The sequence below is a fragment of the Pangasianodon hypophthalmus genome, chromosome 2, assembly GCF_027358585.1.
Source record: "Pangasianodon hypophthalmus isolate fPanHyp1 chromosome 2, fPanHyp1.pri, whole genome shotgun sequence".
NCBI lineage: Eukaryota > Metazoa > Chordata > Actinopteri > Siluriformes > Pangasiidae > Pangasianodon > Pangasianodon hypophthalmus.
Window position 1 is genome coordinate 15,709,456 of NC_069711.1, and position 25,188 is coordinate 15,734,643.

At 37.9% G+C, this 25,188-nt stretch overlaps 3 protein-coding genes across 17 annotated transcripts in view; 1 reads left to right on the forward strand and 2 right to left on the reverse strand.

Annotated features, from left to right (window-relative positions):
* Window positions 1-4,341: 4,341 nt before the first annotated feature.
* LOC113534559 (heat shock protein beta-7) lies at window positions 4,342-7,135 on the forward strand. Its single transcript, XM_026927452.3, has 3 exons — window positions 4,342-4,517; window positions 5,469-5,585; window positions 5,753-7,135. Exons 1-3 carry the CDS (start codon window positions 4,497-4,499, stop codon window positions 5,894-5,896), a joined length of 282 nt encoding a protein of 93 aa, XP_026783253.3. The 5' UTR covers window positions 4,342-4,496; the 3' UTR covers window positions 5,897-7,135.
* A 148-nt stretch (window positions 7,136-7,283) lies between these two features.
* cplane2 (ciliogenesis and planar polarity effector 2) lies at window positions 7,284-10,497 on the reverse strand. Of its 2 annotated transcripts, none has more exons than XM_026942966.3 (5): window positions 10,297-10,497; window positions 8,679-8,831; window positions 8,313-8,437; window positions 8,063-8,199; window positions 7,284-7,683 (listed from the first exon to the last, which is right to left on the reverse strand). In XM_026942966.3, exons 1-5 carry the CDS (start codon window positions 10,403-10,405, stop codon window positions 7,452-7,454), a joined length of 756 nt encoding a protein of 251 aa, XP_026798767.1. In that variant the 5' UTR covers window positions 10,406-10,497; the 3' UTR covers window positions 7,284-7,451. The 2 variants fall into 2 exon arrangements, with proteins under 2 accessions (XP_026798767.1, XP_053083513.1); XM_053227538.1 differs by having other exon boundaries at window positions 10,239-10,352.
* Window positions 10,498-11,549: 1,052 nt separating this feature from the next.
* The window catches only part of cadpsb (Ca2+-dependent activator protein for secretion b), a 79,036-nt gene continuing 65,397 nt past the window's right edge, over window positions 11,550-25,188 (reverse strand). For 9 of the 14 annotated variants that reach the window (XM_026931545.3, XM_053229563.1, XM_053229578.1 and 6 more), the window contains 11 exons: window positions 23,661-23,817; window positions 23,386-23,527; window positions 22,107-22,268; window positions 19,703-19,858; window positions 19,318-19,465; window positions 18,621-18,695; window positions 18,416-18,499; window positions 18,215-18,247; window positions 18,009-18,116; window positions 13,775-13,879; window positions 11,550-12,887 (listed from right to left, as the gene is read on the reverse strand). In XM_026931545.3, the coding sequence (XP_026787346.1) occupies window positions 12,711-12,887; window positions 13,775-13,879; window positions 18,009-18,116; window positions 18,215-18,247; window positions 18,416-18,499; window positions 18,621-18,695; window positions 19,318-19,465; window positions 19,703-19,858; window positions 22,107-22,268; window positions 23,386-23,527; window positions 23,661-23,817 (1,347 nt within the window). In that variant the 3' untranslated portion in view covers window positions 11,550-12,710. The remainder of the gene's footprint in view (window positions 12,888-13,774; window positions 13,880-18,008; window positions 18,117-18,214; window positions 18,248-18,415; window positions 18,500-18,620; window positions 18,696-19,317; window positions 19,466-19,702; window positions 19,859-22,106; window positions 22,269-23,385; window positions 23,528-23,660; window positions 23,818-25,188) is intronic. The other 5 variants (XM_034311631.2, XM_053229580.1, XM_026931527.3 and 2 more) reach the window with 1 other exon arrangement.

Consider the following 25,188-nt stretch of genomic DNA (forward strand, 5'->3'; position numbering starts at 1 on the left):
CCAGGGCCTGCGCTGTATTAACACATGCATACTGTTTCTCCTGGTAGTGCGCACTATCCACAAGAATCATTTGGTATAGTTACATCAGAATTGCGTGAGACTGCTTTATTTTTGTGCTGAATATTTTCACAGTGACTGTACCCAAAAAACACATTATTCCTTGTTTTTAGATCTTAGGAACAGGATGTAAATACAGGTAGTAAAAAAAATTATTTGTTCCATACTGTTCTGGATTGGCAATAGAAATATAATAATATAGTTTAATTTTATAGTCCATAATTTACTATGTATTATACTTTATAAGATATGAATGTATTATGTAGTATGTATTATATGTATTGTATGTACAGTATATGATGATAGATATGTGGCACAGTGCGTAGCCACAGGCTCCCTGTTCTATGCTTGTGTGTTTCCTCCAGGTTCTCTGGTTTCCTCCCACCTCCCAAAAACATGCCAGATGGTGGATCAGCTATAATAAACTGCCCCAGGTGTGAATGTGTGTGTGGATGTGTGTGTGGACGGTGCCCTGTGATGGACTGGTGTCCCATCCAGGGCGTATTCCCGCCTCACACCCAGTGTTCCCAGGATAGGCTCTGGATCCACTGTGACACTGAGCAGGATAAAGACAATACAAAAGATGAACTAAATAATACCTAGAATATACGCTGTATGGACAAAAGTTTGTGGACACCTGACCATCACACCATTATTTACATTTTCAACAACCTTATCCAGAGCAACTTACATTTATCTCATTTATACAACTGAGCAGTTGAGTTTGCTCAAGCTCCCAGCAGTGGCAGCTTGGCAGTACTGGGATTTGAATGCACAACCTTCCAATCAGTAAGCCAACATCTTAACCACTGACCTACCACTGCCACTATGTGCTTTTTGAACATCCCATTCCAGATTTAGTCCCACTTAGCTCTTATAATAACCTCCACTCTTCTGAGAAGGCTTTCCACTAGATTTTGCAGTGTGGCTGTGGGGATTTGTGCTCATTCAGCCACAAGAGCATTAGTGAGGTCAGTAGGGAGGTCTGGTGTGCAGTCGGTGTTCCAGTTGTGTTCAGTGGAGTTGAGGTCAGGGTTCTGTGCACTCCAGCCTTGGCAAACCACGTATTCATGCAGATCACTTTGTGCACAGGAGCATTGTCATACTGGAACATTTTTGGGACTCTTAGTTCCAGTGAAAAGATATTGTAAATCTACAGCACACAAAGACATTCTAGACAGTTGTGTGCTTCCAACTTTGTGGCAACAGTTTGGGGAAGAACCACATATTGGTGTGATGGTCAGGTGTCAACAAACATTTTTTGGCCATATAGTGTATTATAACAGACTCAATAGACCCAGTGTCAGTGTTAGTGTCAGTGCTGTTCTGGAGGAATTTCCTGTTATCTATATCAATATCATTTGTTAATCAGTATTATATCAGTATCCATGCAACAGTATTGAAAAGTGACCTTTAATCACCTCACGTATTAACTCTCAGAGCTTTATTTATACACTACACTATACCATTTCTGGTGCATTTGGAAGGGTGACTTTGAGCCTGTGATCCTGCAGAGATGTTTCTGTGAGAACGGACTGGTGTGACCTTGTAGGTGGTGTTTTTTTAAGGTGAAGGCTAATGTTGTTTTTGAAAACATAAACTGACTGAACTCTCACCACAGATAAAACTGAGATAAGGGGAAAGTGAAATAATTGGGGCAAGAGGCAGGTGTGTGATTAAGAGAAAGAAGAGAAAACTCCATCCGATGAGATCATTGTTTAAGAATTGTATAAAAGCATGGGCCACGATTATGTAAATCAGATGCTCTGCAGACCATCTCGGCTTTGTTGTTTGATTCAATAAAGTCTATAGATTTTTGGCATCCAGAACTCCTTGTCTTTGTAACTCATTTTTCTTATTCTGATTTGCAGAAGTATTTGCCACGACACTGTCCTAAGTATGCCACCTCCAAAATAATATCTATTCCGTGGTGGTCCTATTGTGGTCCTTTTCCACTGACGGTAGAGGGGTCTGGTAAACGATTCACAGCAACAGATGGGCTACAGTCAGTAATTCATTCATACATCTTCAGTAACCAACTAATTCTGGTTAGGATCAGGTCTTGAGCTTCTCCCAAGAACACTGCCAGTCTATCAGAGAGCACTGTGCACATATACATTCACACCTAGGTGCGATTTAGTGTAACTATTCCACGTACTGGCATGTTTTTGGGAGGTGGGAAGAAACCAGAGAACCTGGAGGAAACCCATGCAAACATGGAGAGAACATGCGAAACTCCACACAGACAGTAATCTGGGCTCAGGATTGAACCAGCAATACTACCACTGTGCCACCATGGCACCATTAGTCAGTAACTGTATACCTAAAATTAAGCATAATTGATAATTGTACCCGATAAACTCACAATTATTATTATTATTAAGTCAGTGTTGGTTTGTGACTTGTAAATCAGCTTTGTTTTCCACTTTTGTTTGCCACACAGCAATATCATGCTTGATGTGAAGATATCAAGGATAAGATATGGAAAATGTGTTTATTGAATCTAACCTGTAAAAACTGTTTTAGATTGTTTCATGCCATTCCGAGATCCATTTGTATGCCTTCACCAATGACTGTATATATAAGTGGAGAACAGAACGCCATTTATTCACATTGTGTGGCTATGAAGCCTTTTGGTCAAATTTAAAGTTGCCATATTGACTCAGTTTGTGCAGTAGATGAAAATTGGAGCCAGAGTCGCAATAGATTTGGCCGGTTGGACAGTGGACAGTCTCGCCCACCCATTCAAATCAAAACAATTCAATTCAGTTTTATTTGTATAGTGCTTTTGTTGTGTTAGAAGGAACTTGAGTATGAGCTAGCTGACCCTGGCTAATCACTTTGTTCATTCAAGTTGCTTGTCTAGTTATAATATCAATACAACAAGATAGCTTAGACATCAAAATGAGCAACATATCAGAAAAACTGCAAAGAACTCCCCACTGAGGGTCTGTTAGAACAGTTTACATCAGTACAAGACATGGCTTTGCTACAGAATGCCAAGAGCTTCAGGTAAGTGCATGTGCGTTAATGAGATTCGACTTTATTTATCATCAAATAACTCCTAGAAGATGCATTTATCATAAACTGAACTTGTAAAAATGACAGAACACTATACCCTAATATAGTTCCTGAAGATGTAACTTAAAATGTAAGTTTGGCTCCTTCTCCGTTCACTAACATGGGAATGGGCGAGGTTAAAAATTGTATTGCAGCCCGCCATTAGAGGACTTCAGAGACATTTTGGCTTCTCTTTTGAATCCCTGTTATGCCATCCACCCTTATATACATTGGTTATCGTGCAAAAAGTTCCACTTCAGATGACATAGACATAAATCACCACAGGACAAAATTCATGTCTGCACGTCCTACTGAGGATAATATGTTTGAAAGTGATGACTGTTTTTCTGGACAAATAAACATTTGTTTAGATGTAAGACATCTATAAGCCTCATAGCCAGTTTAGAATTGATAACTGATAAACACAACAAATAAAAAAGGTAGAAAGCTATTTAGCTGTCACTAACAGTAGTCAGTTAGTGTAAAAAAAAAAAAAAAATCTGAAATTAATTTTTTGGTTACCTATAACATTTTGATGCTGCTGCCGTTGCCTTCGTACTTCTTCCTGGCTTTTATTTTGAAAATGAAGAAACCACATTGCTTTGTAGTGTGCAGTCCAGCACAAAGTAGGACATTCGACCCGAGCAGTACATCATCGGGGTATCTTTGATGTACTGCATACTATATACTTCTTTTATGGTTTCATATTAGTGGTATGCCTAGTATGCCATTTCGTAAACAACCATAGTGACAACATACAAAATGGTTGCAACACTAAAACATACCTTCAGAATAAAAGCTCTTGCATAATCCACTTTAGAAATGACACATCTCTCTAGTACACTGACCATTCCATTCGGTTTACGAAACAAGCCCAGAGTAATGCTTAATTAGAGCTGGTGTGATAAATAACACTTGTGAAAACTTTAGTCATGTCACATCATATTCATTCTCTAGCTATTGCACAATTGTATTTATGCTGTGTTGCTATCCTGAACACATTCAGAAATTAGGCCTATAGCTTAACTCAGTAATTTCAGTAATGCCCTCTTTGTGATTAGTGCACCATGTATCACTCCCAAACTGACTACACAAACTCAAGGGACAGATACAGCTGGAGCAGCTGGATATTATTAGTTACTTAAGTTCATTTTCTCTCCTACATGATAAATACTACACATGGACATGATATGAACCTCAGCCATATAAACCCACAACCAAATCAGCCACAGCCCATAATATAACTCACTCACTCACTCACTCAGGCAGTAAAAGAGTGAAAACACTACTATAGTCTAGAATGTGAGGCAATTGAACTGCTTTTCAGATTTTTTGTGTAAAGTATAAGGCAAAACCTGTACTTTCTATCCAGAAACATCATGTCAAGCAAAGAATCAAAGGTGAGTTCAGGAGACTTTTCTCACTATGATTACATATTGCAGTGTCTAGAGAAAGTATTTCAGTTTTGCTGATCTTAACAGTAAAAACTAAATAACATACATCTTACATTACTAATTCGAAGTGACTGGATTTGTAACACTGATTTTGCCATTCATCCAAAATTTCTAAATCCTCTCAGGCTACTAGAAACCTCAGATGCGTGTAGAGGGTCAGTAATGAATCCAGCCTTATGTCTAGTAAAGTTATTAATGTATTTTACACAGCAGAGCTGCTGAATTCTCTGTTCTGATTGGTTAGAAGGTGGTGATTAATTATTTATAGCAGAAGCTCGGACAGTAGTGCCGGCTGTAATTCAAATCACAGGTTTATATTTCTGCGCTCATTCTAATACGTTATTGTTTCTATAGTAACAGCTAATTCACTTGTGTGGTGGACACCAGGTTTCTGAATGTTGGTTTACTTTTTGGGGAAAAATGACTACATATGTTGTGTTTTTTTTTTTGTTGCCTGAGGTTATTATTATTTTTTTTTTTTTAATAGAAGTTGGTGAGGACCACACAATTGTTATTTGGCCCCTGATAAATAAAAACATAGAATTGAAGGAGGGTGTACTTTCTTTTTCCCATGACTGTACGTAATAACAGGAACTAACTTGTCTGATGGATGTTCCACAACATTAATATAAGTATAAATCCTGCAGTTCAAGAGCATGACGTGTCTGGTAATTAAAATGAATTAATTGCTGTGGTATAAGACGAATAACACACTTCAGAACATGCTGCTATTGAAAAATAATCAACTTTGAGATGTTAATGACATCACATCATCCCAATGCTGATGATTTTCCTTTAATAGCACATCCTGTTATAAGCAGGTTAGCCTATTACAAATCACAGTTTTATTAATTTTCTCTTGAATAGCCAAAGTTTGCTCATATCTTTGTGTTAAAGGGGAAGGTGTGTGCCGTAGGAGACATGTACACATTCACCGTGGATCTAAGTGCGTTCTCACCAGAGCAAGTGATCATTACCTCTTCGAATAACCTCATCCACATTTCTGCTGAGAAGGTAAGTAAATATATCTATAGTACGGCATCTGCACTTCAGTTGTGTATAAACCCCTGATGGAACCGTGTGCTGTGTTTAAGGTCAGTGTTTGGGAGTACTTCCTGACCTGTGCACCATTCACTGTCTTGTGTTCTGTTTTTTCTAAATCACTTGTCTCTGGGAACTAGTTGGAATCAGACGGGACAATCGTGGACACATTTTCACACAAATGGCAGTTTCCAGCAGACGTAGACCCCATGTCAGTGACTTCGTCCTTGGGGAACAGCGGTGCGCTGACAGTTAGAGCTTGGAAACAGAAAGCTAAAGTTTAGACAACAAACAATTCAAATACAGAAGTGAGGACAGCATTGGTCCCTACAGCATCTGCAGATTTTTTTTTTCCTGCATACCACAATTAAGTGTTCTCTTTTTGTGATTAGTGAATACTTTATGCAAATGTATTTCTCGCATTTTTGTTTGTTCTTTTTTCTTTAGCTGATTTAGATCTAGCTTTATATGGTTATCTAGGTAATCTAGACAATTAAATTAATTATGCATTATTATCTCTTGGGTTTTGGCTGTACTAATAAAAGGTTACATATTTAATGTATGTTTATTTATAACATTGTTACTCTTATGTAATATGTAAGCTATAAATGTGTGAAGTTTATATACATTCTTTCGATATTTCAAATGATAAGTAAATATCTTTTGTTCAACATAGACAACTTTATTATTGGAATTGATTGGGAAAATGAACAAAAAAATTAGACCCATTCATCAATACTTGTCTTCATGGTCAGATGTCAGAATTAGTTGAGGTAGCTTTTTTTTTTTTTAAATTCATAATATTGTTTATTGCACTGTCAACTTTTATTATTAACCGTAATTTGAACTGCATCTTTATCAGTTAAGCTTATACTGCGTTCAACTAAATTCGACTCAAAATTTGCAATGTCTGACTTGGGAAAAAAAAAAAACAAAACAAAGAAAACTTGGAATTCCTAGTCGGGGAGGTCTGATAAACCCCGAGTTCAGCTCATGACATCAAATCAACATGGCCGCTCACAGCATCAACAGTAAACAAATAAGCAATACTTTTAAATGAGTTATACAGTATATACTAGTATTTTCTTTAGAACAGTCAACAGAGAGACACATTAGTTTGTTAAATCTATGACACTGACTATACAGTTCGCTGTTTTGAGGAGGTAATACATCACTCATATCACTAACATAAGCTGGCTAGATTATCGCTGTTTCCCACTTTGTAGCTTGAATGCATAGAGAATGACATAATTCTGACTTCCCACTTCCCCCTTAACATGGTCTAGCAGTGATTAAATTGAAAATAATATTACTTAAGGAGGGCACGATAGTGCAGCAGGTAATGCTGCAGGTTCACACTCCAGGCTTCCCGATTTGTTCTTTATTGTTTGTGAAGCTTCGCATATTGTCCCTGTGTCCATGTGGGTTTCCTCCAGGTGCTCCAGTTTCCCCCCACCTCCCAAAACATACCAGAAGGTGGACTGGCTACAGTAAATTGCCCCTAGGTGTGAAGGTGTGTGTGTGTGCACGGTGCCCTGCGATAGACTGGTGTCAGATCCATATTCCCACCTCATGCCCAGGGTTTTCCGGATAGGCTCCAGATCCTTTGTGACCCTGACCAGTAACACCGTTACTGAAGATAAATGCAATGAATACATGATTCTACTAAAGTTGACAGAGTTTTGTTTAATTTTATACAAGTGCAAAGCATGTATGAGTGAGCTATATAATAATATAGTGAAGGTCTTTGTTGAATTTGTTGAGTTGAATTTCTACAAAGTCTATAATGGATTCCGTGTCTAACATGAAGGCGATCAGTGTGCTGTTAAATATGTGAGCTTATACAATAATTTCTGGGCCAATTATGTGTCCTGGGTAAGATGGTACTGAAGTGGAGGCGTGCATACAGTCCTGATGCCACAGGTTTTCTGCCAAGGCGTTTAAAAGCGGTGCGATTTCACCGAAGCCTCCACTCACATCGCCTCCAACCCGAAACACTGGCACACCCCACACCTCCTGAAAGCGTGTGATGTCACTCTCTGTTACATCTGTGTGCATAAACAAGTCAAATCTATACAGTTAAGGTCCATATGTGCAACCCAAAGCATATCAGAACATGCAGAGGTATAAATGAGCACTACACATTCATCAGCACTGTTAGTTACAGAAGTATAAGCGTTTCATTAAGATGACACTAATGGATTGTAGTGAATGCTCAATTTCTCAGCATATACTATAGGAATAAAATTAAAACCCTAGCTATCACAAAATTGATATCAATGTGATTAACACATTTAAGCATGGTTTAAAATTGAATTATAATAAACATTTCTTAACACCACAATGATTCTGAGATACTGGGCTCAGGTTGGTCATTTAACTTTTAAAAAAAATGTCTTTAATCTTCTTTAAAAACAGTTAACAGAAACAAACAAACAAAAAAAGGATACTTGGTCCCAACCACCAATCTGACGAGTCTGTCTGATGGCTCTGTGATCCGAGACATTTGATTGGAAAGATCCTCAAAAGATCCACGGTCAGTGAAGGAGAACAGGAAGAGAATGGCATCCACATGTTCCTTACAGGACTGTTAGAAAATCAGTGATTAAAAGTTAGGTCACAAAAGTAAACACAGTATATGCTGGATGACAGGGATGGAAAAGCTGACTACAGGGATCAGGTACTAAAAGATACTGTCACCGGCAGCATGTGATCAAATCTGCGCATGGCATTCTCGCCGCAGTCCCAGAGCTGGAAGTGGAAGAAAAGCATGCGGCCACTCTCCCTCAGCTTCACAGGCCAAAACGCCACACACGTCTCCATGCCTAAAGAGGTTATCATTTCATTACACTGGTCCAGTAACCACAAGTATGAATTATTTTCAGAATTAATGGTGTATTACAACATAAGAATTCAAGAGTGATGCAAGTCTTCCAATAATAGTATCCTATAATTTATTAAATCATTTCTATGGATACTGTTTCTCAACTGGCGCTCTGCCATATTTCAAATGTATTCACAACTGTGAGGTTTAAACTTATAAAATTTGGCACTAAAGACATGTACCTGTGGTTTCATAGTGTATGTTGGGCATGTCTAGACCAGCAAGGCGAGCAGCTAGAGTCGTTTTCCCCACTCCACTTTTACCTGACAGGAACACTTTATAGCGAACTATGTCTGCTTTCAAATGTGGAGGCATCACTGGAGCTTCCAACAGACCTAAAATGAAATATGAATGTTACCAAACACTCTCCAGTGATCTATTAGTTATTGTGAGATTGTGAGTGGGCAGCACACCGCTGCATTGTGTAACGCTGCGGTCACACAGCTCCAGGGTTCAATCCTGAGCCTGGCTGCTGGAATTTCTGTGCATGTTTACATGGCTTTCCTCGGGTTACTGAAGATGAATGAATAAATAAAAATTTCTAATAAACTTCACACAGTTTATCTGTAGGTTACCACATACAAGAAAACTGAGTAAATGCCATTGCTTAATTAATATCCAGAAGATTAGCCGTGACCCTGGCCAGGTTAAAATGATTAAGAAATGTGGGAGCTAGATGGGAATATACCCTGGATTAGAGGGCAGTCCATTGCAGGGCACCACACACATAATTTGGTGTAGCCAAACCAGCATGCTTTTGGGAGGTGAGAGGAAACTAGAGAACCCGGAGGAAGAACCATGCAGACATAGGAACGGTATTAACACAGAGACAACAACATGACCCACTGTGCCACCATATCACACCTTTGTAAACCAGTGCAATAATGGAGTGACATGAAACTGACATCAACATCAAAATCACCATTACCTATCTATTCTCATTCAGGAGGTGGTGACATACTGTAAAAAAGAAAAGGTGAAAATTCATCCTTTAGTTGGATGAATCTGAAGCTGGGATAATGTGCTTCATTAGCTAGCTAGCTAGCTAGCTAGATAGATAGATAGATAGACAGACAGACAGACTATATGGCCAAAAGTTTGTGGACACCTGACCATCACACCCACACCTATGTGACTTGAAATCACACAATAGAATGTCTTTGTACGTTGTAAATTTAAGATTCCCTTTACTGGAACTAAGAGGCCCAAACCAGTTCCAGCATGACAATGCCCCTGTGCACAAAGCGAGCTCCATGAAGACAGGGTTTGCCAAGGTTGGAGTCTAAAAACTTGAGTGTCCTGCACAGAACCCTGACCTCAACCTCACTGAACACCTTTGGGATGAATTGAAACGTCGACTGCACACCAGGCCTCCTACCCATGATATCCAAAGTCTAGTGGAAAGCCTTCCCAGAAGAGTGGAGGTTATTATAACGGCAAAGGGGAACTGAATCTGGAATGATATGTTTAACAAGCACATGTGGGTGTGATGGTCAGGTGTTCACAAACTTTTGGCCATATAGTGTATAGACAGAGAGACAGACCAATAGATAGACAGATAGATAGATAGATAGATAGATAAAATAAAATAAAATAAAACACACACACATACACACACAAAAAAACGAGGTTCTCTCCAGTTCTTTTTAGTCAAATGCCTCAGACACAGATGTATTACAACTAGATGCATTCAAACTAAAAACGAGAAGCCTGAAGCCTGAAAAATCACGTGACATACGTACAGACCAATAATCGAGCCGTCTTCGTGGTATCCATGGAGATAACACGAAGATAACGTACCGAATTTTCTCCGCTTTTTCTTGTGCAGTATCCTGCTGAAAAATTCTCGGCTTTCAGGGTTTCGGTGCCAGTCTGACACCATTATCGACCCTGCAGCTACACACGCCATTTCAGTCCTAAAACAGCTAAGAAATCACCCTACAAACTCAACCAGGACGCCCGAGGAAGCGCTCTACGTTGGAAAGGAAGCCACTTTAAGCACTCTTATATTATATATCAAAATAAAAGTCCTAATATGCATTAAAAATGTTCATCATTGAAGGAATGCGCATTACTACTCACTACTATGGCAGCGTAATTTTATACTTCAACATATATATATATATATATATATATATATATATATATATATATATATATATATATATATATATATACTCACCAGTACTTCCACTTTTTCCCCTGATGAAATGCTTCGTTCTTGCAGCATGATGAAGTTGCTCCCAATTAGATTGGATGTATTTCTCTGTAAAGTGGCAGACTGAATATTTCTGCAGACTTGTGAATTCATTCTGCTGCTACCATCATGAGTTACATCATCAATAAAGATAATAAAAATAAAGTGAGTCTGTTCCAGAAGCAGTCATGCAAGCCCAAGCCATGACACTACCTCCACCGTGCTTGACCGATGAGCTTGTATGTTTTGGATCATGAGCAGATCCTTTCGTTCTCCACACTTTGGCCTTTCCATCACTTTGGTAGAGGATAATCTTGGTTCTACAGTTTTTGTGGCTCATCTCTGTATTTCTTTGTGAATTCTGAAACCGGTCTTTTGATTTTTACTGCTGATGAGTGGTTTGCATCTTGTGGTATGGCCTCTTTATTTCTGCTTTCCAAGTCTTCTTCGAATAGTGGATTGTGATCCCTTCACCCCTGCCCTGTGGAGGTTGTTGGTGATGTCACTGTCTGTTTGATCACCTGAAAAATGGGTGGGTTCAAACAAAAGGTGCCATGTTCTAAGTTGTTTAACACATCTAGATGTAAATATCAAGGAATGAAAGCTGAAATTCTGATCTATCATCTCATATTCATCTTCTGATCTCAAACCAAAATGTCTTCAGTGTGTAGCAAAAACAAAAGAATTGGTTTTGCTGTTCCAATACTTTTGGAGGGGACTGTATACACACGGTGCATAAACCTGCCTGCAATGCTATTTGCCTTTCATGTTGGAGCTTGTGTATGTTATCATCAGACTGAATGGCGTGACAATAAAATGTAAAACTGTTTTAAATCATGCAAACAGAGGCACTGAGCATATTTGTACAGTTATATTTATTGAGAGGCCACAGCTCTTGCATATAACAACTGTTGGCTTTGATAAGGCAAACGCAAGAATGAATCCACCAGCTAACTGACACAGAAAAGAAAAACATAGAGCTTTTGGAGAAGGTGGAACCCACAAGCATGCAGTGATGGCTCAGAGTGCAATGTACAGCTGTGTATATACAAATCAATAGTGAGACCTCCCAGAATGGCACATATCTCTGGCTATGTAAGTAATAACCTGAAAGATTGCTTTGAATAGAACATAAAAACCAAAAAAGGCAAGAATCACTTTACTTTGTAAAAGTTAAACTGAACAAAAATATATTATTTGGTAGTCATTTCTGACATCTAAATAAAAGACGTCTCCAATGAGATATCAAAATGGAGCTAAGAGAATATTGCCTTTCTAGAATACCAATTCATATTAGTTTTAAGATGAAGTTGAGACAATGTCTTGGTGGTGAAATGCAACACAAGATTCTCGTAAGAGTCACAGAGGCTCAGCACAAGTAAAGAAAAAAATCGTTACATTTTTTTAATGAGAATGTGCAGACACAGAGGACATTTACAGTTAACAACTTTTAACTTAAGTACAGAGGTTCATTTTCAGTTTTGAAGCAGTTGGCATCCACTTTAGAAACAGACAAGACAAAGAAAAGGATCCATACACTCATCTTTTACGACAATGTACCATTAATGTATGTAAGAGTACGTCAAAGAAGCGCCATATATGTTATCGCATTGGACAGGGACACACCTAATAATCTCACTCGACATTGTCAAACAAATGGTACTCCATATTGCTTAGGAACACATAGAAATAAATCCCCAAATAAATTAGTCCAAAAAAATCTTTGTTTTTTTTTTTTCCCATTCTTTATTATATATCATAACACAGCTAAAACTGTCAGTCATATTCTTTGTAACTCTTTTTAACATTTCTTTTTACTCATTATATTTACTAGCTTTTTCTTGACTTTAGCTCTGTTTGTGGGCATATCGAGCAGATGACGGGAGGTCCTAGGATGGCTAACTGGAGTAATCAGAGTGGGTACATGCATCTTCTGTTACCAGGCTATGGGGAAAGGGTAGGGTGGTGTAGGGGTCAGAGAGACTCAGGTTTAGAGCACACCACGTGGCTTGGTGCTCTAATCATCCTCCTCGTCCTCTTCATCGCTGTCCTTCATGGAAATGCCCTGCATGCCACCCTCTCGGACCGAGGCAGTGGCCTCTTCCAGCGTGAGCCGGTTCCGTACCGTCTCGTACATCTTGCTGTTCAGCGTTGAGTCAAGAACGCCTTGCAGCCTAAAATCTCGATATTTTTTCTACAAAGCACAAAAAAGTCAAATACTACTGAACATGCTGAACAAGACAGATGTTTAATGCTAATATACTAATACAAATATTTCATATATATATTTATTTATTTACAGTGCCTTTAATGAAAATATATGAAAAGAATAGCAGTGTGTGAGTGATATTTTGAGCTTAAGTATACTGTATGAGGACACACACACACAGAGCTATCGTGATCCTTTAACAATTTGTGTGTTGATTTATGTGTTTGGGATGAACATGCTTATCACCTAACATCCTGGCAGAGGCAACCAGGTTTAGACTGAAATATACAATGCAGAATTTATGATGCTTTCATAACTACTAATGTTTTTTTTATTTTTTTTATCCAATATCCATTACCCAGCTTCCACCAACCATATGTCTTTATAGTGTTGGCTGTACCGATGATGATGGATGATAAAGGGATTTCACATTTATGCCCCAGGAAATGGTCAGAGGCAGAAATAGAGTTTCTGGTGCCTGAGAGCAATTTGAAAATAATCAAAAAAAAAATTTTTTTTTTAAGGATGACAATTTGTTTGAATTTATTTTTAAATAAAGGGGTGTCTTATTGCCACTTTTTTTTTTTTTTTTTTTAGAGTTAATACGATTATTTAAAATTGAAGTTCTCATAAGACTGATGTTAGAGAAGAGAGAAGATAAGTTTTTTTGCTATTATTTGAGTAATAATTTGGAATTAATATATTTATTCTCTATGACCATTTTGCTAATCTTTTGCCAAGATGCCAGTAATTCCAGGCATTATGAATATGTAATAAGTAAAATTAATATTAAATAAAGCAGAGGAGGATTCTTAGCTTCCACACTTGGTGTATGAGCAGTTTTATTTTATTCATTCCCATGTACACAGTACCTTTACAATCCTGATGAGGATTTTGAGCTGGTACACATGGAGCTGTTGGTCCATTCGGTCAGTGAGCCAAGTCCCCAGCAGATTCATGGTGGCTGTATACCATTGCTGTAATGCACACAAACACAGCATTCTCCAGCAACACACACACTCACACACACAAACGAACCCATGCGAGAGACTAGACTGTCTAGACATATATATCCATTAACGTTGCATACATACGCATAGATGTAGTCACACTACAGTACTCATGACTGTACATGTATGCTCCCTCTCAGATACATACACATATACACACACCTACACACACGCACCTCACACACAGACAACACATGCAGAGACAAATATACAGGCACACACACAAAATACACAGAATGCATACCAACATAGACACAGTCACACCCTCACTTAGCACTAGGTTAGTCAGGCAATTTAAAATTAATTTACAGAGGCAGCAATATGACCATCTGCAAAAAAGTACATAAATCATGCATTAATTAGTTGCATAATTAATAACAAAACAAAATGCTAACTCGTATTATTCTTAGTATATATACAGCATAGTCTGAGATCTAAAAAGTTTAGATCAGAATTCTTAAGATGATTAAAATAAGGCCTAAATTATTCAGATTCTGATCTGAGGGAATTGTTAAAATGTGAAAATCTGTTTGTTTTCTGATCATTTTTGGCCTGTGCTAACAGAACTATGCTGAATGTGTGAAACAAAACCTTGAAATGAAATTATTTGCCCATGCTATCAACTTTCAACTCAAATATTCTACAAACACCCCCAAATTCAACAAAACATTCTTCAAGTCAAAGCAGCAAACTTCAGTATGATCATAACCAGAAAACTTGGAAATCAATATATAAAAGTGGGAATGAAACGAATCTGCAGGCAAGGCGATTTGTACTGTTATCTTAAACCATTTCTATGCTTTTAAAATATCAAAATATGTATACTGCAAATCTGAAAACCCAGGTGTATTCGAAATCGCATAGCAAACATCTTACGTATAGTTCAAAGAGAACAGCACAGGTTTTGTGTAATGGATGAAGTGATAATCTCTTACAGTGAAAGAAAGAGTCAATAGCAGGATCCTGTGGAGTGACTTGGTATATTTGGGAATTGTGATGTTTTTTTCCTTGTAGGATTTAAGTCTAGTCAAGTTACTGTCTCTTGCCAATCAACATATAATACCTACGTGACCTAGTTTAAATCGCATTAACTCTCATCACTAAGTCCAGGTAGCTTTCCATATTAATGCTGCATTCAGCTGCCTCTTGGAAACTCCTATTTTTTTTTACAGCTGCTGTTTTGAAATGATGAATTCAAAGTTCAGATCAGATAGACTGAAATGCAAACATGATTGTTCTGTTTTTGCTGGTGTCTGATGCAGTGGGTTTCGAAAGATTTGAAATTGAAATATTTCTTCATAACTAGAGATGGCACCGATCTGATACCCAGGATTGGTATCGGGCGAATACCGGCAAAAAAAATGATGGCCAGTAGAAAGAATTAATTTGGTCTGATCCTGTAACATATAGAAAATGTGTTTACATATAAAGAGACCTGATTTTTTTCACTAGGATTGATTTTTAGTATTTTTAGAATTTATAGTTTATTATATTTATTATATTTGCAGTGTAAGTGATTTTTGTCTGGTATCTATGGTTTTGAATAAGTTGTGTTTTTAGCTATGTATTTTACTTAAAAAAATCAGTTTTGTTACAGTTTTTAAAATCATTTTAAAGTAGTTTTTAAAGAAAAGAATATCAGATGGGTATCGGTATCAGCTGATACTCCAGACTTCAATATCTGTGTCGGAAAAGAAAGAGGGTATTGTGCCATCTCTTTTCATAATATATATTGTATATTGCCTGGATATTGCTTACAGAAGCACATCTGTAAGGGCTCTACTCTTTACAACCTCGAAATGTGGCTAAATAATTTTTAACTGTTCAGATTTTTTTAATTCTACTGAAAAGTCAGTCTTATTTCCAGCAATTCCAAAACACATGAACTCAGCAATGGTAGGCTATTTCAATGAGTGGATCGTTTGAGTGATCAATGACTGCTTTGACCAGTAAAAAGAAAACCTATGCTGGCATTTGCTGATTTGAATAATGATTAAATACGTGATTAGTTGAGTTAATTAGGGTTAGGTGTTTTGGTTGGTCCGCTTCAAGCAGTCAGTTGGTCCGAGCGTGCAGTGCATGCAGAAGGAGCAGGTGAGTCAGTGGGCCAGTGTGTGTGTGTGTGTGTGTGTGTGTGTGTGTGTGTGTATGATGTGAGAATTTTAGGAGGTGGTCATGCTAGTAGATGTACACAGGAAGATTATTTGATTAGAAATCATGCCACTCAACAGAATGTGATCAAACAGTAGGACATCTAGAGATAAGTTTCACTTTGTTATAAAAAGAGAGCGTGGTGGTGGTGTCCTTAGGGTACAAAGAAGAGTGTAGAACAGAAAAGGATGGAGTTAAAAAGTGAAGAAAGAAGAGACAGAGAAAGACTGGGAAGTCCAGATGAGTAAGACCGGACTTGTCTTTAAGACGCTAGTTTATCACAAATGCGTTCTTGCTTCCTGCATCCTTTTGAGCACAGACTTTTAAGCTTATGCTAAATATATTTTAACACTTATGTGTGGGTTTAAATGCGTTAAATATTCTTGGCAATAGCGTTGCTTTAAGTAGCAGTAGTGATGACCCACAATTCTGGCATAAGCAAGACTTTTATAGCACTTATTTAATTATCTGATATAGCTTAATATATTATATATTAAAGGGGTTGGGATGTAAATTAAAGTGCATCTAAAAATAATCCATCTGTGTTTTGAGGAGCAAGCAAGTACGCAGATTATGAAACAACTTGTACAAACAAACAAACAAACAAACAAACAAAATCCATGGTGATACTTAAACTGGAACATGGAAGGCTGTATGTCCCTCTGATAGAACCCATAAAGAACCCTGGAAGAACACTTTTCTCTAGGAGTATAGCCATAAATCATTTGTGTAAGTTCTGTATCCTTTAAGAAAACTTATTTGTCAGTATATCTGTGATTGGTTCAACATGCAACTTTATAACAAATTAATATGAAAAGGTACTTTTCTTCTTTTTCTTCATTTTTTTCATATTAAATAACATGGAATAAAATCCGCCCACATCATTCTTGTTTATTTGAATGTTGTTCATGAGATCAGGTTCGTTTGGTTAGAGAATTCACCTAGGACATACAGCCTCTCATCTGAATGCCCCCAGACTAATGAAATTGTAAAACAAAATAACAAAATGACAATGGCTTGTAAATGATTGAGAAACTACAAGCCAACAGTCAGGCATTAGCAAAGAGTGCTTATTAAATATACAGAAAACACAGCAGAAGAAGCAGCAGAGGAAGCACACTGAACCTCTTTAAGACACACCAAACTCAGACACACAAACAAAGTCAGACACACTGCTCTCCACCACAGACACATGCTGTGTGTGCCTAAAAGCACTGTGCTGCACTGTGTCAAAAACGCAACCACGAACTCAATACAACCCTAAACACACTTACACACACGCACATGTGCACACACTCAGCAGCAAGTTCCGCACATATAAATAGCACAAATCTACTGGACACACAAGAAGTCACCTCCCACTACACACATAGAACACTGTGCAACACTGGAAGTCAGAAAATGATTCACAAAGGATTATTTCTAAATTTAACAGTGCTCTACAGTTGGCATCATCATGTACATAACGTTTATCATCTAATATCTAGTACTGCATTACATTATATGTACATATTGCACCACAAATATGATTCAATAGTAACATAATTGGAAATATGGAAAAGAATTATTCAAAGATCCCATTGACTGTTTGAGAGCACTGTCGTAAATAATCCACTTGGTGGTGGTAGTGACACTTTGCCTTGTGAGTTCTAAGCACAAAGGTCCAACAAACAGCTAATGCAACACTAGAGCACAAAGGTGCAACTGGTTGTGTTTAATGCAACGCCGGAGCACAGAGTGCCGAACAGGAATTCACAGTAATGAGACACTGAGAAGTGAGAGACTGAGAGCTTCGCGATAAGGCTGGCCTTTTTTTTTTGTCATGATGAAAGAATTCAGAGCTCAGCACTCAAAATGTGACTTATCCCTCATATGCCCCATTGTTTTGCCACATTTTGGATGGAACCTCCCTTGTCAGGCATGGAGGAGACGGCATCTTACTTACATCAAATAACCTCTCTATATACACCTCCTCATTGACCTTATCTCGCAGTATGTCCTGAGAGTGACGAACAAAGGTCACATAGCCATCAGCAACATCCATTCCTGGCTTCTGTAGAAGACAGATTGCAGAGAAAGTTAGTTAGACACTCCTCTGACAAAAAAGAGACAGTTAGTAAATAATTTACACCAAAACTGTTTAATACTTACAGGGACATCCACATATTTTGATGCTGCTTTCACCTGAAAAATAAAACAGGTCAGTAGCAGACCTACTGGGATAATAATAATAGTAATAATAATAATAATAATAATAATAACAGAAGATAGATAGATAGATAGATAGATAGATAGATAGACAGATAATCATGTTAATAAATAGTCATTTAGTAACATGTTATTAATTCTCACCGTGAAGGAAAGGAAGGAGGAGAAGAGAGTTCCTTCATCATACCTAGAGATCTTGGCTAGAACACTTTCCAGAATCGCCACAAACTGCACACGTGACACAAAAACACCATATAACCCAAAAACAGGTCAGTGACCACACACCAACACAATTTGCATTATAAAACATTTACCATATAACACTCTTGTTGGCAACTGAAACATTTACCTTAGCCACCAAAAGTGAAATCATATCCTTCACACTCTCTTCAATGAGGTCGTCGATTTTAGAGTGATACTGTTTCTGAAAAAGCAACAACACATTTGCAAGCTTAAAATAAATCACTGCATAGTGAACTTTTGATAACAGATGATCTAATATCAGTGGTTTAGCCTTTATCTCAGGGATAGATCCATCTGTTAAAGTATTGACCCAAACCTTAATTTTGCTAAAAATATATGCAGTCAAATGCAACTTTGAGCAACTTAGAACTATTTTTAAATTTATCTGCAATTCATTTTGAATGCTACTGTATGCATAATCTCAATCTCACTGTTACTTCATTGGCTTCCTGTCCATTTTAGAACTTGGTATATACTGTATTAGTCTATCTCTCAATATTAGATGCACATCTCTCTTTTTTTTTTTTAACAAATTCAAAACATATTTTTATTCATTAGCAGTTGGAGACCACTGATACTGTGTGTATGAATGGAATGGTTGTGGATGTATGTTATAATGTTGTAAATCACTGTTGTGAATGACACTGTAAATGGTTCAACACCAGCTTTTTCTTTTACATACTTTAGAAATAAAATCTACTTACTTACTATAGTACTGTAAATTTAATCTTGGTCCATTGCATTTTTCTGCCAGACAGATCAATCAGATAGATCTATTTTATTAGATTAGACCTTTTTATTACCTCCTGGCCCATCTCCATGGCACACAGTTTAGCTGACTGGTCCTTGGCATCCACCATCACGTTGAACATGGTGCATAAGGAGAGTGGGATGCGGAAATCTGTAGAGCGGCTACTCTTGGACAGCTTGGACTCAAATGCTGCCCTGGTGCTAAAGACATGCAAAGAGTTGGCCAGAAGGGTATTAGTAATTTTTACACCACAGAATGAAGGCAAGTGTGCATCCATGATTGGTTGGAGGAGACTTAACGCTTTGTGGTAAGTGTAGTGTGTGGCAGTTGTGATAGACTTATGTCACTTATAGACTTATTTAATTAACTGTTCAGATAATGACATAGTGGATATCACGTCTTTGCATCATTCATTTTCATACTCAGCATGCATGTACCGTTTAACACAGGACTCAATCATGTCGCTGGACATGAGCTTCATCCGGTTTTCTAGGTGCTTGGCAAACTCCTCCTCAGGCCAGTGCAGATCTCTGATGAATGTCTGCAAGGCGTCCAGCTTCCAGAACAGATCCTCTGATGTCCCCGAGCCATTACTGCCAGGCACATTGACACATCAGAGGTCAAGGGTCAGAGCCTTTGTTAATAGGCAAAAGGATGGCACTATATCTATGACTCTACTCAGTACATCATAGGTTTTTTTGATTATTTTACGCATACACTGACTGGTAGTATACATCTGGTTAATACCCAGGGACAGCTTTCACATGTTCAGTCAGTGTATGGTAAAATAGAGACACATCAATAACCTCGCACAGTTGCGTGGTTATTCCACCCTCGAGAGGGTCTGAAATCATGCACACGTTAATCAGTCACACTTCTCTAAAAGGGCAAGAGGGCTTGGGAATGTCATGGTGAGAGAAGGCGTGTAAGAGAGCTATACCACTGATTTTAAATATTACTGGGTCACTAAAACCTGGCACTATTGCTTTTCAGGAACTCTTCAGGTGCTTTCAAATATACATCAGTCAGCTGCATACCTACACAAGCTGAGCAAAATTGTATTTTAATACTCTAAAACCCTACCATTATCTTGTTAGTGCTACACATATTACTTGTTAGTAATGGACACCTTTCTGAGAGCCCAAACAATATGATTTGCATAGACTGCAATTTCGAGTTAAAGAAGAAGCTACGGGAGCTAGAGGACAAGTCCAGATGAGAGACAGAAACACAAATATCAGGCTCTCTCTCACCACCCATGCCCGACGAGGCTGACGGAGTTCCAGAGGTCAACACACACCATGCAGTCAACTCTGAAGACGTTGCCATCCTGAGTGGAGATAGATGGGGCAGGAGGAGGAGGAGGAGGAGGAGGAGGAGTGTTGTAAGGGTCAGGGAGGGGGTGGTAGCCTACCATAGAGTTGAAACATAAGAGTGACTGGAGTTTCTGAGAGTATTGAACTGCAGCCATCTTGGTAGGGTGAAAGCCTTGAAACAGAATATGTCCTATATCACATTGTAGTGTTAGAAATGTTTGGATGGAATTTACTGGTCTAGGATCGTCAATGATCTTACTGCCTTGATCACTGAATTGAGTATGCTTTTAGGCATACAGGTATGACGATCTGAAGCCCACTCTGATGTTTAAACTCCACAAGAGCTAATTAGTGCTTCAGAGTGATTTTTTCTAAAGCAAAGACCAGGCAGGGAGGTCCACCAACCCACACCCACTAAAACCTTTCAGGCAGACCTGAAATCAGTGTTGGCCCATTAGAAAACCCCTCCACTTCAAAGTAATGGATTTCTTACCTCAGACGTCAAAGCCAACTATTTAACTCTTTAAAAAAAACTTTAGGGCCATTATAGGTCATTAAGATTCGTCATCATCATCACCTCAAAGAGCTCCCTGAACACAGGCAGGCAACTAAAACTGCATTCCTACCCTCAGACGCAATTTTAAATGGGGAAATTTTCCTTCGTTGGGAGACTTAAGACTGACTGATCGTAGGTTTGGGTTGCAATCCAGATCTCACCACCTCAGTCCTACCTCAATGGCATGCACATTGAGGAAAATGAAAAGCTTTTCAGTTCTCATTTCAAGTAAACAAACAACTTGGGATTGTCCCAAATCCCTTGCAATCTACTTGGCATGAAAATGACTTGAAAGCCAATAACTGCTTTGCTTGTGGTCATTTTTATACAATTCAAATCTGCTTAATTAGTTGACATACCAACATTTTTTAAAATCCTTCGTTGAGAGGCCAATACATACTTTATGTCTTTGTATGAATATTGTATAGCACACTGGAGCCTAATTATGCCATCTTGACAAACATTTTTAAATCTTTTTTTAATATTCTTGACAAATCATTTTGACTTTCACATCAAAGCTTAATGAACATCAAACACCCAGCTTCAACCAATCCCAAGTGAGGTTACACATGGGAGAGTTTGAAGTTAGATGTTTGAAGATAGATTAAGCTTTATCATTGTAAGCCAAAGGGCAGTTCATATAATAGTTCTTTTATATTTTGTATCTTATTTTTGAAAATGAGTAGAATCATATTTAGCAGACTCAGTTGTGTATCGGTATAGAATTAAAATGCCCGTCTGCCCAAATGACTCCTTTCACTAATGTCTACTACATGTGCCATCTGTCTTTAGGGTATGAAATTCCAATGTGTTTTTAATAATGTTTGTCAAGACACTACTGTTTTTGCCTTCAAACATTCTTGTGTCTACGTTTTGCTCCAGAGATAACAAGCAGCTTCAAGAGAACATCTTCATGCCAAGGATATGTTTGAATTAATTAGATCTGAGGTAAACTCATTGAATACACACTCAGAGTCATAAATAGCAGTCATCCAGGATGGAGTGGAAAAGCTAGGCATTTGTGGAAGGTTAACAGATAGTCCTGCTACTGGCACAGGAAGATTTGGTACTTTGGGAATTTGGAGGTTCACATTTGGTAGATTCACATTGGGTAGATTACTTGTTAAACTCCTGCAGAAACAGACAAAAAGAAACAAAAAAATCCATAACAGTGGCAATGTGGAATGCTGCAAAAAAGCAATGTAAGACATACAGTAAAAAAGTAACAAGTAAGAAAAGTTGTAAAGGAAATGTCTTAGACATTCGAAAACAGCAGACATAAAGAATCAGTTGTTAAATGTAGGGAAGGTCTCTAAAACACTTAAACAGAGGACCTACAGTAAAACTGAAACATGGTTGATAATAGAGACAAGAGCACACATATACAGATAAACAAAGGAACAGAAGCGGCATATTTCAGCAGCAGGAACAAACAGCAGATTGGAAGGTAAAACATGAAGTGGTGGGAAATTGAAAACACAAGACAGACGACAAACGAACAAAAGAAGCCATTTTCTATTGTACTAGTTGAAGGGGACTCGGTAAGAGCTCCATCAAGGGGATCAAAACCCTTTTTATACAAGCTTACAAAGCTCTAAGCTGATAATCTCTATGGTACATCTGTATAGTTGAAAAATATTGATAAAATAAGATTATTAAGGAGAAAGCTTGACAGCCCTTCATCTAAATAAGATTATCCCTATCTGGGAAATGGTAAAATCAATATGCAAAGAAAAATCAGAGGCAGGAAAGACAGAACTGATTAGCACATAAAAGGCATCCTATTTCCTTCAAGCGTGCAACATGAGGGTTAGTTTACAAAACAAAAAGATGAAAACATGAAAGGCATTGACTGGTGTCTGAAAGAGCGAGTTTTCTTTTGGCCTGAAGCTATCTATTGTAAACCACCACTTATGATGAACAGATCAATGAAAAAGCTTAAAGTTCTTGGAATTCATTCTGTAATTCTACTGTCAGATATAAAACATTGTTTAAATATTCTAAAACTGTGATCATAAGGCAAAACTGAGGTGGCTGAATTTTTTTCTTTAGTGAAAACTTAAGTAAAGTTGCTTAATGCTTAATTGCATTATCTCTGATGCCTCCAGACAGTGGACATCTACCAGCCTAAATGTGTCCTCACTGCTTGCTGCAGCAATAGTGGCTCTAAATGATTATTTATGTCACACAATGCCCTGTGTTACAATCGCTCCCAGCCCTGTGGACTCAGCAGGAAGTGGTGTCTTACTTCACAGGTTCCCAGGACTCGCGCTCAAAGCCCCTGTGAATGGACTGAGCGATGGAGGACTCCATTAGATCGACGTATCGCACCACCAGCGGCGCGTACAGGTCCTGCAAGTGCTTGTGAAACTTCCCATTGCACAGATGGTCTAAAACAGGAAGAGAAAACATGAAATCAAGGCTATTCCCATCAAAGACCCGTAGCTGTTTTCCATGCTCACTCACTGCAACTGCTATGTTGCCTTTAATTGTTTAATTGTTACTTATAAAAACAGTGCTTACAGTCAGTCCGTAAGAAGTCATTGAGGAGCTGGAAGAGAGGGAAACTGTCCCAGCTTTCAGGAGACTGGATCTCAAGAGCCGCATCCATATCGACGCCGTAAAGGGACAGGAAGTGCTCGGCATGCTCCACCATCAGATCTGACCACCAGGCAAAGGCCTTGATTACCAGGAAAGGAGGTAGTGAAAAGGAAAAAAGGACAGATTGAGAGACTTTTGGAGCAAAATTAAGTGATCTAACTGAGAGAAAGGAAGCAAGCTGGTTCCTGCCATGTGGTGTTGCAGCTTCACAAAATTGGCTGGTGGTGCTATATCACCTATGTTAAATGACTTTTTTTCACCTAAAGACTAAAGCATTAAATAAACTCAATTACACTGTACAAGCATTCCATATCGATTTTGCAGCATTTACCATTTTGGATGAAAAAAAAAACTATTCATTAGTAAGAAAATACTGCACTCGTTTACCCAGTGAAGTGATAATGGATAATATGTTTAGTCTGGGTGACAAAACCAACAAAACCAAATTTAGCAGCAGAGGCCCTGATTTACTAAAGATGTACAAACTTGATAACACCTGCAAAAAAAGCTGATTTACTAACAGGGTCTAGAGAACTGTACATAATAGCACATCTTGCTACTTTTGCATGTTGCTTAAATGAATATTTCTGCCTAAAATGCATAATACAGATTGGTGTCTGTGTAAACAGAATAATTTAGCACTTGCAGTGTGCTTTCACTAAGCCTGAAAGTTGGAGTTGTTTCATATTTATTATTCACCGCACATGCATTCCTCCTATATTAATAACATTCATATTAAGCCTGTGAAAATGTTTTCTTTACACCTGGCATACCAAATGCACCAAGCTCTTGTCTCACTGCCTTTTACTGGTGTAATACTTGACATGTTATTATGTATCTTGCAAGTTTCTGTATTATGTATCTGTGGCAAGTTTCTGTTTACTCACAGGAGTCTATCTGAAATCTGCTGCAGCTGTTGAGAACAATAAGAACATGCAAATCCATTTTAAATATTGTCTTCTCCCCCTACTTTGCATTGGGAGAAGACAATATCAGGCAATTAACCTGTAAATAACCTGCAATATGCTAACTAACTGTACTCACAATATATCTGATTGCACATCCAAAGTAGCTCTTTGGTGCTTTGGTGCTTTCTTTGGGATATTAGTAAATCAGGGCCTGAAAGTCTCTTTATTACCCTTCTACAAACTGTTTTTGTACTGTGCAAAATACTTCACATATGCTTAAAGTCTTAAATTAGGTTGTATTCATCTTACATTAGATACATTATGTACCTCAAAATAGCCTTCAGACCCACTGAATTAACAATATCTATCATAAATATGCTGAAGTTACAATTATCTGGATTGTTTTGATGTCCCTTTAAAGACTATTATTATTATTATTATTATTATTATTATTATTATTATTATTATTATTAATCAGCCTACATATGACATATGTGTCAAAATAGCAGATATAAATCAATATTTAATATTGTGTTGCAAAC

Coding starts and splice junctions, on each gene's coding strand:
- LOC113534559 (XM_026927452.3), top strand. CDS start 4,497: ATGTCAAGCAAAGAATCAAAG. Junction 4,518..5,468: donor TGTCAAGCAAAGAATCAAAG/GTGAGTTCAGGA, acceptor TTTGTGTTAAAG/GGGAAGGTGTGTGCCGTAGG. Junction 5,586..5,752: donor TCCACATTTCTGCTGAGAAG/GTAAGTAAATAT, acceptor TCTGGGAACTAG/TTGGAATCAGACGGGACAAT.
- cplane2 (XM_026942966.3), bottom strand. CDS start 10,405: ATGGCGTGTGTAGCTGCAGGGTCGATAATGGTGTCAGACTGGCACCGA. Junction 8,200..8,312: donor GATTTGATCACATGCTGCCG/GTGACAGTATCT, acceptor ATTTTCTAACAG/TCCTGTAAGGAACATGTGGA. Junction 7,684..8,062: donor AGATTGGTGGTTGGGACCAA/GTATCCTTTTTT, acceptor TTAACTGTATAG/ATTTGACTTGTTTATGCACA.